Genomic DNA, 15,039 nt, shown 5'->3' on the forward strand with positions numbered 1-15,039 from the left:
CCAACAATGTGTTTGTGTGCTCTCTATGTCTGTTTATCTACCCTTTCCTTGGTTTAACACGCAACCCCCCCGATCCACTGCCCTGCATGCCGCAGTCATTCTTTACCGTAGTGCATCAACGCCGTGCCAACAGAAATCCCGCACGCATACATGGTGCATATCTAGAGGTAGTCAATTACAATCTGGATATATAATCCAGTAAAGGTGAATAAAAACCGGCTACTGCCGCGCATTGCCTCGGTTACGAAGAATCCTCTTGTTCTGGCTTCAGGCTAACCAAAAAGTCTCGAGTGACTTCAAAGCTTAGCCAGTTGGCGGCCATGCTAGGGGCGACCTTGAGTAAGTTAGGAATGAGGCCCTTATATAGACCCCTGAGCCCTTCTTGGGCTAATATTACTCTGACAGCGTCTCCTATCGACTTGTATTTGTAGCCCATACCAGACATGGTATTGATTTGGAATCTCCGTCGCAGGACGTCACTATGCACGTATTAGACAACCATCACCGCAAAGACGAGACCTGCTTACAATGGATATGTGCATGTCTGAGCAACGGCACCTGATACGGCACCGGCCAATAGCTTTCGTGCTGCACTGGGGTTTTGGTCGCCCTCAGGTGTTAAATACTTGCGGACGAATTCGTATGTCATGAAATTTAACCCCACCTGAGAAACCATTAGTCTTCCCGTATCATATTGATCAGATCATGCACGTAAGGCGCATATGAAAGCTTACATATGGCGCCACTCCTGCGACTGTAGGTATTATGCCACGGTACAAAGCAGGTAGGCCGCCCTCCTGCTTATACATCGTGACCATTGTAGACCACATGCCCGGCATCTTGTCCTTTGGCATGTTGCCAAGTGCGGCAAATGACGCGGATTGAATAGACAGCCGAGTCCGCACTATGTCGAGCGGGTATGTAAAAAATACTGAGGTAATGCCCGCTATACCGCCGCATAAGAGCCTCTGGAGGGGAGATAAAGGAGCGTTCGGGTACTTCTCGAAGAAATGCTAAAGCGAGTTGTCAATTAGACTAATCCGGAACCATCTTCGACGTGCGAAGTTCAGGCGAGGTTATAATAGGCCAAGCAACTCTCGCTGTCGACTTACCCGTTTGTAGAGGTTGTAGCTACCAAACTGGACTGCAGAATAGGGAACGATGCGAATGCAATTGGTTCCATTACCAGCCATGAAACCCCTCCAACCTTCTTCCTTCCACATCTTAGCAAGCGCCTTGCCTACAGATAGCTTGTATTCGTTGCGGCCGGCACTTTGCACCTGGAAGAGGATCTTCAGGCGCTCGAGGGGGGATACGACGGTTCGCGACACCGCGCCGGCGACACCGCCGGCGCAGAAAGCAGCAGTCACCGGCTGGGAGAAGAATTCTCTAAACTGAACAGTTCTATTCCCACCGGCATACTTGGCCTTTAACTCTTCTGTACTCTAGGGGGATCTGTGTTAGCTACCTAACCGAACCGGGAGCTCATCCTAGCGCAAAGGGGCGGGTTCGTTGCGAAAGCACTAAGGTAGACGTACAACGGCCATATTGGAACTTCGACTAGGCGAACACGGGGGGAATCGACCGACGTAGCAACGAGGGAAAAGCGGCGGCGTATGGTTCGCACGAGGCTGAAGTAGGAAGCCAAAAAGTTTGCGCGCGGCTGATGGTTGTACATGTATATCGGGAACTAAGGATACCTGAGGTAGTCTTTGGAACGCGACTACACCAACAATGCAAGTTTTAACGAAAGGCTCTTGACGATTCGGGCGACATAGTCGAGTTCGAAGGACGGGCTAATCGAGAGCATAGGTAAAACGGTAACAACCGCGCGGGATTTCAAAGTATCCTTTTCACCTTGCGCAAGGATATCGCACTGCGTTTCGTCCGGTCAGATCATCGAATTGACCAAAGCACATAGAGTACTCATGATCGTCTGCCTCCTAATTATATGCCCAGGGTTGATAAGACTTTATAACGGAAGGGTAAGGTATGAATATGAAACGTGTTACTTGAAAGGTGAGGTTCAAAAGAAGATCAAGAGAGGAGAAGCGGGAAAAAAAAAAAAGAATAGAGTTAGAAAATTTAGCTATGAGGGATAGATGGTAACTACTACTTGGGTAGACTGGTAGTAGGCTGCTAGTACCTAGGTAATAGGCTGGCAGGATGGGGACCGTACCAAGTTACAATAGGTTCAAAGCAATTGAAGTCGGCCAGTCGGAGCTTAGAGAAAAAAAATTAGTCTTAGAGGGGAGCCGGTCACCCGCCGCACTCACCTGAGACTTTCGGGTACTGAGAACTTATGCCGCAAGTGACTTATAAGCTGTCATTTGCTACCAGGTGTTTCGATATTTGTCATTTGCTTGAGTCTCAGGTACATAATATAGAATTGACGAGGTGCACTAAAATGAAAAATACAATCGAATGAACGAATCATGAAGAATTTTGATAATTACCTATATATGCGGCTCGTAAAGGCTTTTTTTTTTTAACACCTACCCCATAAGGCTATTCTCGGGACTAACGTACAGACCTAGCAGCATAATAGGCAAGGCTGTTTGATGTACCTATATCCGGGTACTGACTTGCTAGAGAAGCGGTAAATAAAGGAGCACTTATTAAAAAATTAAAAATTGAAAAGGGGATATTACCTGTTAGACCTAACGACCCCCTTTTCTTTGTTTGTGCCTCGAGTCGAGGCGGCTTCTCCACAAAGCCGAAGTTAGACTGGAGCCGCCGAAGAATCGAGATACGTAACTGGTAACTAGCGAGTACCTAAATAAAAAGCTTCGGGATACTACTATGTACTAGAGTATACCGTTTATGACGTGACCCGACATGTCGAAGATGCAGCAGCCATTCAGCCATTCCAGCCATTCCATGTTTTTCTTAAAAAGCAGGAAAAAAAAACGAATAGGATCTGCACCTCAATACCAATTGCTTGGTTGGTTGCTAGGTTAGGTATTCACCCAAACCTCGAGGTACCTACTTAACCTATGACACGCCGTAACGCTGAGATTTAATGAACTCGTCAGATAGCGTGCAGCTAACAGCATCCGAATATGGCTAGACGTAAATATAGGAGGTAGCCAATAAGTACAAAGGTAGAAAAAGAATAGAAGAGCTTCGAATCAATCGAATTCGATAGACGGCATCATACCGAAGTCATCCAATCTCAACTAGTATAAGACATAGCTGTAAGACATTGCCACTTGAACACTTACACACTTAAACAACGCTTTCATGATTAGCTATTAGAACGGAATCTGATGGCCTTCCAATACAATTATAAAATATACAATACAGTATTACCATTAGTTAACAGCATAAATCGATACAAAGTAACAAAAACTCATTTTCATTAATAATGCGCAGGGTCAAAGTGAATTTGCTCTAAACTAATTTTGATTAGGAACATGGTTCCTCAAGGCGCATCCTCTGCTACCTTCATCCGCCTTCATCTTATGATTATCGTTCCTCTCGAAAGGGAAAAGAGCCTAGATTCTTTCTCGGTAGTATCAAATGCATCGTCTCGGAAATTCAGCCTCCCCGCCAGTTGTGTACACAGGGTCGTAGGCCGGTCGATGATGAAATCGGAACTAGAATATGAGTGGAAGCCAGAGGAAACACAAAGCCAAACACCCGTACAACAAAGGAGAGTTCTAATTCACACGTTGCAAATGCAACCCACTGCTGAAGAGGTAAGATAGCCAGGTATACTTATTACTCAGCAACGTCCAAGTCGTCATGTTGAGGAGGAGGACTGTCGACAGCTATTTTCCATGTTAGTTAGTTTTCCTCGAACGTGTAAACACAACTGTAGAACTAGTTACCTTTACGATCATCACCGTTAGTACCGTTGTCACGGCGGTCGCGTTCGTCACGATCGTCGCGGTCGCGGTCACTACGTGAAGGTGTAAGCTCCTTGACTGGGGCTTTAGGTGAGCTGGACGGGGATTTGTACCGAGGGTCCGGGGAACGAGAACGGTCGCGGGTATCGCGGCGGTCACGGTCATAATCGCGATCGCGGTCTCGGTCACGGCGGTCGTCCTTTCTGGGAGAGTAATCGCGAGTGCTGCGGCGGGGAGAAGGCGAACGGCCGCGACGGGGAGATCGGCCTCCACGGTCACGCCTGTCGCGGTCACGACCACTATCGAAACGCCAAGACGCAGACGGAGGAGTACGGGCCCACTATATCCTCGTTAGCCAACCGCGTCTAAAAAGCATTAGGATGATTATGGCGGTAAGAACAGCTTACCTCAATCTTCAGAAGATCGTCACGGCCGATACGCTTGTTATGCATCTCGTGGTACGCATCATCAGCGTCACGACGATCCTCATACTCCACAAAGGCGAACCTGTTATCCTGATTAGGTCATGCAAAAACAAAATGCGGATTAAGGGGGTTAATAAACTTACAGTCTGCTACTCGCAGATCGAGGTGCTGGAATGTCACAACGGACAAGTCGGCCATAGCTAGATAAATTTGACGTCAGCAATCCCCGCAACAAACGTTAAGACTTCCCCAAGTGATCTGCATCGAGTGCGTGAAGCTTTCGAAAATCCCACCGCGATGGTCAAGGGACGTGGAACGATGCATCTTGGAGAGATGCCATACGACCGCTCGATCGAAGGAGATGGGAGGCTGAGATGGACACGGAGGACGTGGAGGGTGGTGAGAAAAGCGTAGGTTTTTATTATTATTATCATTATTATCATAATAAGAAGACGAATCGAGGACTCGAACGAAGCCGAGAACGACGAAGCGAGGTCGGGGTTTGAGGACGAGGAGAAAGCAGGTGACATCGGACACCGCATCCGTAGGACGGTCGATCGATTCACCGACGAGGATAATGGACATACCGTTCGAATTCGTAGGCGAGGTCGCGAGCACGCGTGCCATGGCTAAAGCCAGTCACGTAGAGAGTAGTACCTCCTCGAGACATTATAGCGGCTTGGGATGAGCAGTTAAACAATTAATAAGAGAGAATTTGACAAGAGCTCTGTAAAAAAGAATAAATGTGAGGTAGATAAATCAACCTTGATGATGCAAGGCGGGAATTGGTTTGAAGAAATATCGCGTGTTGAGGATGATGAAGTAGCTCCCCAGCAACCCAGTGATGGATGGAGTTCGTCAGATGGTTTGAGGTTGACAGTGGTTGGCCGACAAATAAAATTTGTTTTTCAAAGGGGGACGGATCATCTTCGGAAGAATAGCTTTTTTTTTTTGCTAGGGGTTCCAGTAAGGGGATGCTTTTTTTCGCTTTGACCAACTGCACTGTGCGATGGAAGGAGGTAATGCGTACTGTACACCGTGGCGCATTCGATGACGTATTTGGCTGCCTATCAATGGAATTGTACGGAATACATATGTACGGTAAGAATGGCCAAGCATTCAAATTATTTTAGGGAACATGGACCACGCCTCTATATTTAAACCTTAGGTACCTAGGTACCTACCTAGTATTGCTCATCACGCGTATATTCCACCACCAGTCAATCATGGAGTGTAATTCATGGAGTAATTCAAATGAATATTAAAAAAGGTATCAGCTACGATAGAGCTCTAAATTAATGATGATTTACAAGATACCTAATCAATATTCACCACACCCCTAGGTATTCATCACATAGTTCATCTTTATAACAAGCAACGCCTTAAACTCCAAAGCCTCAAAACTTGCTCTTCAGAAAACATCTTAGTTACCTCACTCATTCATTCACTTAGTTACCTTAGGTAGTTAGTTGCCTTTCCTCTCTATCTGGATAACCTAAAGCGCCCCAAGCACTCCCCCCCTTCATCCGATAATCATTTTCAGAGAATCAAATACAAGCTACATAGCAAACTCGGCCCCGTGAAGATACCGACCCAGAATATGATATTGCCAATAGTTGCCTGGCCGCGAAGCCACTTGGTTCGGCTGAGCCGCACAAGTGGGAGCTGGAACATTTGGAGAATAAGTAGGTAGCCGCGCAGCTTCTTGAATATGCACCACATGACGAGCTCGTGGACGCAAGCTGAGAGGAAGAAGGTGATAAGCGTCGCCGTGTGCTTATTTGCACGCATGGAAGAGATCGAGCTGTGATACACATGCCGCAAGAGGAAGGTGTGGACTGGTCGATTCCAGTCGCGAGCGTACTGATCCCATGAGACTGCTTCCATGTTAGTATGATAACTTCTGCTAGCACACAGGCTAGTTAAATCTTTGAAAATAAACATACCGCTATTCCACCATGCATCATAGAAGCTTCGATCCGCAAAGCACGTAAGTTCTGCAAGAATGTTGAGAACTGTCTCCCAAATGAGATACCAAGCTAACTAATAGCAAAATGTCAGTAAAGATGCAATCGGTATAGAATGGGGTACGGTCGTAAGACTAACCATGTACTCCATCATAAAAGGAAAGACGAGATCGCTCAGTAGCCACGGGAATTCGCGGAATCTCTGAGCAGTTGACCATCCCATCTCCTTCATGCCGATCGCCCTCATTACAACAGGATAGATAAAAGCTTGGGAGACCATAATCATGACGAATATAACACCGACAAGAGCACAAGCTTTCTCGGCCACATAATACCAGTTAATGCTATCAGACCTGGGATACTGTAATTCGTAGACGACAGTGGGTAGTGCGATATATTCGTAGTGGTTCCAGAAGGCAAGGTTGTTTGGGTAGTAATGCGTGGGATCTGTCGCTTTACCCCTGAGTTCGTCCGCAAGGGCATCAACTTCCCACTTGATGAGCCTTTCAAACACGTGGAGCTGTTCTATGTCAAGTGGCTCTGCTGCTTCAATGGCGCGGGAAATGCGCTCCATGTCATCTTGGTCAGTAGATCCAAACTTCGACAATGAAAGTCGCCTCTCGTGGTATTCATCTGCTGACGGCGGAAGAGCAAGATGTGATGTGGAGACAGCTGAGGCTCGTGGGTTCGTCTGCGATGGTGATGTTACGGGCGACACGTTCTCCAGCTGTTTTAGCTTAAGAAGTAGGCTCTAGTTAGACCTGCAGGTTAGCAACTTGATCAATCTTCCAAGTGTTCAACTTCAGAGATTATATTACGATCCATAAAATATTTAAAGGGGCAGAATCGCTAATCCGAGAAGCAAGTAGTTCTCTGGATCGCTCAGCTGAAATGAGATTCTAGATACTAACCTCACGTTGCCTGTAGACGGATGAAAGATGGCCGTTATAAAATGCGTAGGAATGTTGCTTCATCAGCATTACCAGGCCATGAAGAACGAAGAAAACGGTATCTTTGGTGAAAAGAATTAGTATATGCCCTTTATATGAGCAGGAAAATTTTACTCACGTGTCCACGGCCAATCTCTCACAAGAGTAAGACCAACTACACTTGCGATAAACAGTGTCTGCCAGACCTATGAGATTATGGGTTAGAAATAGTCAGCCATAAGAGTCGCGGTAACGAGCCTACGTTCTGCAGTATCCAACCGGACCTTTTCCAGCTGATATAGTTGAGGAAAACTAGGCGCTGAATAACCCAACTCACCCCCGTCAGAGCACACATAATTCCGTCGGAGAGCAAAAGTACGATGACTATAACGACAGTCAATGGCTTACATCCAAAGTACAACTAGAAGATGGAAAAAATAGAGGGTTAATATCAAGCCAGCTTACCATCTCTTCTAAACATGGTCTTCATAATTTCATTGGTACCGAGCGGATTTCCGGTCTTCCTCCAATTATCCGCTGCCATCTTGACGATCAGGAAAAACACCGAAATCCAGAAAAGGACATAGAAGCCTTGAAACGGGCTATTTGCTGTTGCTTGGTTCTGTCTATCAAATGCAGAGAACTGTCTAGTGAACACCATGTCTCGTAGCTTCTCGCGTCGTTTTGGTGATTCCTTTTCTTTCTCCTACGATGATGTTAGTGCCGTTTGCAAGCATGACTGAATGAGTGTTGGAATGTGTGTCGACTTGCTCTCTCTAAACCCCTTCTTAAAATCTCACGAAGTTCTGCGTCGTCACTAGCCACCACGTACGTCTTCCTCCCCTTGCTTGTTGAAGTATATCTAGACACGCCATGAAGAAACTGGTCAGGGCTTGATTTCTCGCCTAGGCCTGGCCTGTCTAAGTGCAAAATCTCAGGAGTATCCGAGGCTGAATTATCATACGAGTCGGATCCTGATCTGCGTCGTAATAAAATTGAGTGAGGATGTGCATCTGTAGATTCAATTCCAGAATCGCTGTTGCTATCTGACGGAGTATCTGGCGTACGATGTGCAGCCCTCAGTGCCTCGGTTAAGGTGAGTGGATTCTGAGCAGCATCGTGCTTTGAATGTACGCTATGGGTATCCGGATCTGTTACCAGACGACCTTGGCTCCGTGAAGCAGGATGTGATTCTTCAGCAGACATATTTGAGGAACGGCTATGAGACTATACCATAATAGGGTATCTCTCTTTTCATACCTAATGGAATGTGATGTACGTGGAAGCCGAATTGAATAGGTAGATTTGACAGGTTTTATATCAGGCACCAATTAAAGTTCCGGATTGTTGCTCGGAGTGAGACGATTTATTTATAAAGGTTTAGAATTTCATTTATCTCGTTCATTCGGATTAATCGTATCGAGAATCGCCACTTGACTCTTGTTATGGCCGGTGTAACCGGACGAATCCGAATCCACATGCACTCAAGGCTCAGAGGCTTTGGTAACGAAGACTTCCGTCAAACCCGGTTGGAGCCTGGTGACATTTGATCGCGCCCGTTAGGCGTCGATCTCGCTCTTCTTCTAGATGATCCTGTACGCCAATGAATAAGACATTATACGGTACGGTTCAACGTGAAAACAACGGAGATAGAGGGTTTTGGTTTTCTTTGGGTTTCCAATGATAGGTAATCCGGGATTCCACATTGTGGGCATACAACTGGAGTCTTTGTTCCCATTTCTCCATCAATTCCATTAATTAAAAGGAAAAAGATGAAGGACAGAGGGCAAGAGCATGAACATTCGACGGAATGAGATTGTTACGCTGTTACACTGCATACACGCTATTTCGTTACCTACCTCCTTACCTTAGCAACTATTAGGTAAATTAATCTAACGTAAGAATGTGCAACCCCCCTCACTACAAACGGGTACATAAATGACCTATTATCTTAGGTAGTACACCCTTCCTTCCGAGCTGAGATGCAAACCCGAATACGGGTTAAAATCGCTCATACCTTTAGGTAAGTAGCTACGATATTAGGTTATTCACTCTTCTCATTTATAGAAAATGTTAAAAAAAAATTGTTTAAATAAAATCTGCATTCGGAATTTTGGCAAGGCTAAAAAAACAAGCCGTCACACCCACTAAGCTAACACATATATCATGGTCAAATAAACCCCCCAACCTTTTGGATCCGAAGTAATCTAGGCCTTTTATTTACTCTCTTCCTTCGCGCAAGAGAATACAAAGCCTCAATCTACTACTGCATCTTCTCATGAGTTGCCATAAGCGAACCTATAATTATGAATTAGCCGCTGCTGCTATCACATCACTGTGCGAACCTCAAAAAAGGGGTTATGAACTGAGTTAACTTACCGATAAAAGTGGTAACCAGTCTGCTACGGACCTGGCAGATATCTTCGGGCACTAACCAGATCGTTGCGCCCATCTTTCTGGCAATGCTGATGCTGAGCTTTGCGTTCAAATATGCTTCTTCGTCGGTTCGCCCAGGTGTGACAAGATCGTAGTCGACATAATTGCTCTTCATACCGTTCAGAACATCCAGGAAGAAAACACCACTGGCAATAGCGGGGTCTTTGAAAGACCGAACTGATGAATTCCGTCCTCCTTTTCGGGACATGTCGTTAGCCCATCTTACCATCTCTGCATCAGTTATCTCCCGTTTTCCAAGACGCTGTGCCAGAGCCGAAAGTGTGAGAGTAATATCCTTTCGCATGAGCTGCCAGACCAGACCCAACGTGAGCATCTTGTTCCCATCTGTGATATCTGCTCCCTGAATACCTACCAGCGAGAATCCATTCTGCTTGCCAAGTTCAACAGCGTAATTGGTGTTCTCGACGGCTTTGAATCTCATCAACTCGCTACCGCTTGCTGGTCTCTTGTTCACGTGTCTCCAGTTCACCGAGCCCTTTATAACCTTGTCGTATGCTTGAAGTAGAACAGTACCATCGCAGAGATCGTCGAAGAAAGAGACTACGGCTGGTTGTACGTCCAGACTGTTCAACCATAATGTGAATACTCTCGCTTCTCGTTCCCCTTCGGCATCGAAGTCTTCTACTTCCTGCTTTTCTTCCTCGGTGATCGGGTCTAAGGCCGGATGAGTGTTAAACAGATTGGCAACAAAAGCTAGGTTTAGCTTGGGGTTTCCTGCTACGAGGGAGCTTGGGGTCAGGAACTTTCGGCAGCCAAGCTTGTCAGCGTCGACCAACACCTCCTCTGCTCGTTGTAACAAATCGCGCGTTTGAAGAGGGGCTCTGCTGCAACCATAATCCTTCCCAATTTGCGCAAGAAGAACCGCATAGTTCTCTCCATCCTTAACGTCACTGGAGAAATTGCTGACTCGACGATGCCAGCCAGCCGCGTTAAGGTGGTAGTTAAACCATCGCAAGAGGATTTGCTCGGGGGGTAAACGTAGAAATTGCTCTAGCGTCTCGTCTTCTTCGAGCAATCGGTAAAGCTCGGGGTGAAGTTTGATGTCGATCTTGCCTAGAAGACCTCTCCGGATAATCTGCCAGATCAGACCCAGAATGAGATGTTCTCGGACTTCGATGATATCACCGCTACCAATGTTGACGACCGAGCAACCTATACCTTTTGCGGATTCGATAACAATATTGTTATTCTCCGTCATTTGGAACGTATTCAACTTTTTGACCTTCTTTCCGGGGACGTTCAGTACACGTTCATCGATGGTATCGGGAACACTGTCATTGATAAGTTTAGCTAGCACCAAACCGTCTTTGCACTCGTCGAACATCTCGAAGGTGTCGGTCGGAAAAGGCAGTCGGCTCCCTATATCAGGGTCACCGGCTAAGACCGCATTGATATGGCGGGTAAACTCGGTTCGCTCATCTTCGTTGATGGTATGAGTAATATTGGCACTGGAACCTTGAACGTGAATTTTGCCGATGCTTCCTTTGGAGGCGTGCCCTTGTCCGCCTGTCCTTTGAGCTACAATGCCAGCCGGAGCAACTGGCGCCGCACCTCCAGTGTTCATACGCCGTTGCGCGGGTGAGGATTCACGGAGTTTAGCGATCAACTAGATGGAATTAGAATTATATGACCGGTATTATTCCTACGATCTCATGGAACTTACGCCAATATAGTCTTCGAGTTCGACTCTTCGGGAAGCATCGAGTTCGACTTCTCTTAGGGCCTGTCTGACGACATCGTAGGGCTGTCGCTCGCTTTGCTGAGTAGCCTTAATGGCGGTAGCCTCGTCAATGTAGCCTTTATCCTCAACATCGAGCTTGCGGAAAGCATCGGAAAGACCGAAGATATCGCCTTGTTCGAATTGAGGAAATTTCCTAACTGCTGTCAGCTTCTCAAGCTCCTTCATTCAAATTATTCTGCGATGCCCTACCTCTGAAGCTTGATAACGTTCATGGCTAACAGAGCTGATCTTTAGAGAATAGTGAGGGTTATTATTTGTTGGTTGGACTAGGAGAAAGGTGTATCGAAAGAATCGCGATCGTAGATTTCCGATTTTAAGGGGGCCAAGTAGACCTAATGTATACCTAGGCTTGCGCTAGGCAGGCAACTGTAAGATAATTACGATGATACGATGAGCTCCTCGAGGCTCAAAGCTGTGTTTTCTGGGGGAGGGGAGAAATGCGGACTGGTACACTGTGCACTGATGTAATTTCATGCTCCTGAACCTTGGCCGATCTTGGCAAAAGCCACCGCCACAGTCACTTGCGTAACATCCAACGTACTACCTGTACCCGGTCTAGGTTAGGTACCTACATACCTAGGTAGGTACCTTATGTAGGTAGGTACATGTATGTAAAAGCCGCATCTTTCAGGCACCATTCAATTTCGATAAGGCTTCAGTCAATTTTTATTCGTCTGCCTAATTCACGACTCGTCATCGTAAGATTAGGTAAATTTAGGTCTAGGTACCCAACGAAACTGTCACTCGGGAATATTCACGTCATATAAACGACGACTGAGGATTCAATGTTTTGTATTAATGATTAATATTATAGATTGTTCTGTTCTACCAGTCAATCAGAATATGATAACATCGGTAAACCGAAACCTATCCCCTCTATACCTACATCAGAACGACTATGGTTCTATGTTTGCATCCTCGCTCTCGGATGACATTGTATAGATCAGGGAGCTTAGGTATAGATCTACCAATCGATGGGTTCCCCACCCCCCCCCCCCCCCCCCCATTTCCCAATCTCATCTTGGGACCGACGTTCAGAAAAATCCTCTCAGCAGGGACATGCGTGACATTGGTCCGACGCGTCGGGTTGGGTTGGGTAGTTGAAATTTATTATTAATCGCCTTCTTCTTGACTTATTCTAGCATAGGGAATATTAGGGCGACCGGGCAGCTATGGCGAGTCTAATCCGTTTGACCGATTCATCGAGATCATCTCGGTCATCAAGTTGCACGCTGCTATCGTTATCGCCAATTGATCGTCCACGTCCGCGACACAATGTGTTTGCTTCCCGGAACCACGTCGACGACCCGGTCATCAAGTGCGCCAAGATGTCGTACCTGACACCTCACCATGCGCTAGCCTGAAAACTCCCCGCGGTTAGGCTACACCGTAAATGGTATCGGGAGTGATGGTGAAGTTCATAAGAGGGGCTACGAATTGGTTGTACGACGCCACGGCCTTTCCAGTGTAGTTCCACCATGTTGTAGGGGTATCCAGGTCGATGAACTTTACGCTCACTTGGATCTGAGGCTTGTGCGACGTTCCGTTGGTGGTGGCGTTACTCGGGAGAAGTTTCGCAAGGACAAGGTAGTCGGTTTCTGTCTCCTCGAGTGGCGTACAGGCTCTGTAGTTAGAGCCTTCACCTGATCCGCCGCAGTACGCCTTAAACGAAGGTCTAGCTGGCTTCGATGTGGAGCTCGCGTCGCCGGTTATGTTGAAGTCTAAACAAGAGAATAAGCAAAGAGAATAGGATATTGAAAAGCAGTCGGAATCTTACTATAGTGGCATTCTCGCGCGCAACCGGCGCTCCATCCTGTTACAGACCATTCCCAAGGTGCAGAAGCAGCAGCAATTCGCATAACAGCCGCGGACGCAGAGCTGGCGCCGACGACGGTAGTTAAGATGGAAGAAATGCGCATCTTGACGAGTATTAAAAGTAAATAGACTAAAAGGTACGAGTCTAGGTACTATGTTAATTAGACTATTAAGTTGAGTTAACGTAAATAGGAACAAGTTGATTTTTATGAAGGCTCTTTCAACGTTAGGAGGTAGATACCTATTAATTTTAAAAAATAACTGAAAGGAGGTCCCCTTAAAGCTTTTAAATACCGGATCGACTAAAAACTAATGCTAGGTGTTAGGTAACAACTACCTAGGTATAAGTTTTTTGTCGAAACGTGACAAAGACATTCTTAGTTAGGTACACTTTGAAATTGTTCCTTCTTTTACAAGGACTGTTTTGAACCATTATGGGACCTGACTAACTCGCGCAAGTGTTGCGTAAGGTTGCAAGTGATATGGAGATTGTCTGTCGACATCCCTGCGGTTCCTGGTGCCTTCCTGGTTGATCAAAGAGATTTCAAGGTACGTCATTGGTGAAGGACAAAAAGCCAAGCGCGATCGCGCTAGGTTATTATTATCCATTATTATCCCTTCACTGCCGATCTGTTCGTATGCTCGTATGCTGAGGTTGTATAAGCGGATTCGCACCGAAAAGGCGAAATAAAAGGGGAACATGTAAGCTCCTTCAGGAGATAGGAATAGGTATTGTACCTTCAAAACCTAATAAGAATGCGAAAGGGGTAAGTAGGACAAATGTACTGTTCCCATGCGAGTCAATCATTGGTTGGCTCATTGGCTCAAAGTTACAAAGTAGATCTTTCGTCTACGGCACAATGCAGCTCAATTCCGTTTATTGTTTTTTTTTGGGGGGGACCATGCAGCCATCAATTATTATTGTTCCTATTATTACATACATGCATATCTTGTAGCGACTTCAACAACCTTGTCATATTCGCGACCTGAAAGTGATCAACATCTTCTTAATCTTATCAGTTTCTAAATGTAAACCATAACGAGCTTCTATTTTCTCCAAAAATTCAATACTACCTGCGCTTGTTTGATAAGCTTCTACACATACCTATCTCGGCAATGTAAGACAATCACGCCTGTCCATTCACATATAGCTGTGCGCTCTTACTGTCTTGATTCTCTAGCTTGGCGAGGTTTAATGGTGATGGTAACAGAACGACAGAAAAACCTAATGCGCAAACACTTACACGTCTATCTATCCCTCGCAGTTTTTTTTTTTTCCACCAGCTTGGATACCACTAACACGTTAGCAAACGTCCTTCTGCGTAGAAAAGCTCGACAACAGGTTGATGCTGGATTCATTACTTTTGAGACGACCGCTTTACCTGTACGTCGGTCTTACGCAGGATATAGTCAATATCGCATATGTTAAATGCTTGCCTTCGCTGCCTCGATAGTATATCTTGATAATAGCGAATTTATAGATCTGGGATCATTGTATAACCATACCTCTTTTGGCGGTTTAATTCTATAGGTCGACGTCAGTTCCTTTGGAAGAAAGTTTTCTATCTCTTATATGTTGGTGATTGGAGAAGAATTTATGCGTTGTCCATGTAAGGGTCTTGGTGGCTATCAAGAGCTCCACCACTTTTTGTCCCTACTAGAAGTGGTAATGGCCCATAGTATGTTTCTTAGACATAGGAATATTTGAAATGCCGAAAATTCCAAGTTCTGTTGCTTATCGGCTGCATTTTATTCCCATCACTCTGGGGGGGGGGGCCCCCCGCCCCCCCGCCCGGGGGGGGGGGGGGGATGGGGGTGGGGCGAGGGGAGACGAGTGGGGGTGTGAGGATCTAT

General features: G+C 46.1%; 6 protein-coding genes across 6 annotated transcripts; 1 reads left to right on the top strand and 5 right to left on the bottom strand.

Annotated features, from left to right (window-relative positions):
* Positions 1 to 241: 241 nt before the first annotated feature.
* Positions 242 to 1,547, bottom strand: F4812DRAFT_461035 (mitochondrial carrier; the record flags this gene model as incomplete). The annotated part of the gene is made up of 5 exons (XM_047937801.1): positions 242 to 479; positions 528 to 664; positions 735 to 1,013; positions 1,113 to 1,445; positions 1,539 to 1,547. 5 exons carry the CDS (start codon positions 1,545 to 1,547, stop codon positions 242 to 244), a joined length of 996 nt encoding a protein of 331 aa, XP_047788374.1.
* Positions 1,548 to 3,229: 1,682 nt separating this feature from the next.
* Positions 3,230 to 5,189, bottom strand: F4812DRAFT_435780 (RNA-binding domain-containing protein; the record flags this gene model as incomplete). The annotated part of the gene is made up of 5 exons (XM_047934787.1): positions 4,864 to 5,189; positions 4,420 to 4,476; positions 4,259 to 4,358; positions 3,834 to 4,191; positions 3,230 to 3,773 (listed from the first exon to the last, which is right to left on the bottom strand). Coding segments are annotated over exons 1-5 (644 nt in total), but the record flags the coding sequence as incomplete, so codon positions are not given.
* Positions 5,190 to 5,467: 278 nt separating this feature from the next.
* On the bottom strand, positions 5,468 to 8,990 carry F4812DRAFT_435786 (MBOAT family protein). The gene is made up of 8 exons (XM_047934788.1): positions 7,944 to 8,990; positions 7,638 to 7,878; positions 7,435 to 7,556; positions 7,312 to 7,378; positions 7,155 to 7,255; positions 6,383 to 6,994; positions 6,223 to 6,319; positions 5,468 to 6,153 (listed from the first exon to the last, which is right to left on the bottom strand). Exons 1-8 carry the CDS (start codon positions 8,376 to 8,378, stop codon positions 5,816 to 5,818), a joined length of 2,013 nt encoding a protein of 670 aa, XP_047788376.1. The 5' UTR covers positions 8,379 to 8,990; the 3' UTR covers positions 5,468 to 5,815.
* F4812DRAFT_435788 (calponin homology domain-containing protein) lies at positions 8,991 to 11,925 on the bottom strand. The gene is made up of 4 exons (XM_047934789.1): positions 11,560 to 11,925; positions 11,293 to 11,503; positions 9,552 to 11,235; positions 8,991 to 9,470 (listed from the first exon to the last, which is right to left on the bottom strand). The coding sequence occupies exons 1-4, from the start codon at positions 11,580 to 11,582 to the stop codon at positions 9,436 to 9,438; spliced, it is 1,953 nt and encodes a 650-aa protein (XP_047788377.1). The 5' UTR covers positions 11,583 to 11,925; the 3' UTR covers positions 8,991 to 9,435.
* Positions 11,926 to 12,740: 815 nt separating this feature from the next.
* On the bottom strand, positions 12,741 to 13,497 carry F4812DRAFT_95648 (uncharacterized protein). The gene is made up of 3 exons (XM_047939569.1): positions 13,427 to 13,497; positions 13,148 to 13,337; positions 12,741 to 13,091 (listed from the first exon to the last, which is right to left on the bottom strand). The coding sequence occupies exons 2-3, from the start codon at positions 13,287 to 13,289 to the stop codon at positions 12,748 to 12,750; spliced, it is 486 nt and encodes a 161-aa protein (XP_047788378.1). The 5' UTR covers positions 13,290 to 13,337; positions 13,427 to 13,497; the 3' UTR covers positions 12,741 to 12,747.
* Positions 13,498 to 14,109: 612 nt separating this feature from the next.
* F4812DRAFT_435798 (uncharacterized protein) lies at positions 14,110 to 14,950 on the top strand. Its single transcript, XM_047934790.1, has one exon. The coding sequence runs from the start codon at positions 14,381 to 14,383 to the stop codon at positions 14,612 to 14,614; it is 234 nt and encodes a 77-aa protein (XP_047788379.1). The 5' UTR covers positions 14,110 to 14,380; the 3' UTR covers positions 14,615 to 14,950.
* Positions 14,951 to 15,039: the final 89 nt, after the last annotated feature.

This window comes from Daldinia caldariorum (genome assembly GCF_022478825.1).
Source record: "Daldinia caldariorum strain CBS 122874 unplaced genomic scaffold F4812scaffold_13, whole genome shotgun sequence".
Classification (NCBI taxonomy): Eukaryota; Fungi; Ascomycota; class Sordariomycetes; order Xylariales; family Hypoxylaceae; genus Daldinia; species Daldinia caldariorum.

Bases quoted from the DNA above. Each gene is read 5' to 3' on its own strand.
- F4812DRAFT_435786 (XM_047934788.1), bottom strand. From the start codon at position 8,378: ATGTCTGCTGAAGAATCACATCCTGCTTCACGGAGCCAAGGTCGTCTG. The intron at 7,879-7,943 runs GCAAGTCGACAC...ACATCATCGTAG, and splicing joins TAAGAAGGGGTTTAGAGAGA to GAGAAAGAAAAGGAATCACC. The intron at 6,320-6,382 runs GTTAGTCTTACG...TTTTGCTATTAG, and splicing joins CTTTTATGATGGAGTACATG to TTAGCTTGGTATCTCATTTG.
- F4812DRAFT_435788 (XM_047934789.1), bottom strand. From the start codon at position 11,582: ATGAACGTTATCAAGCTTCAGAG. The intron at 11,504-11,559 runs GTAGGGCATCGC...GACAGCAGTTAG, and splicing joins AACGTTATCAAGCTTCAGAG to GAAATTTCCTCAATTCGAAC. The intron at 11,236-11,292 runs GTAAGTTCCATG...AATTCCATCTAG, and splicing joins AACTCGAAGACTATATTGGC to TTGATCGCTAAACTCCGTGA.
- F4812DRAFT_95648 (XM_047939569.1), bottom strand. From the start codon at position 13,289: ATGCGCATTTCTTCCATCTTAACTACCGTCGTCGGCGCCAGCTCTGCG. The intron at 13,092-13,147 runs GTAAGATTCCGA...TCTCTTGTTTAG, and splicing joins CGCGCGAGAATGCCACTATA to ACTTCAACATAACCGGCGAC.
- F4812DRAFT_435798 (XM_047934790.1), top strand. From the start codon at position 14,381: ATGGTGATGGTAACAGAACGACAGAAAAACCTAATGCGCAAACACTTA.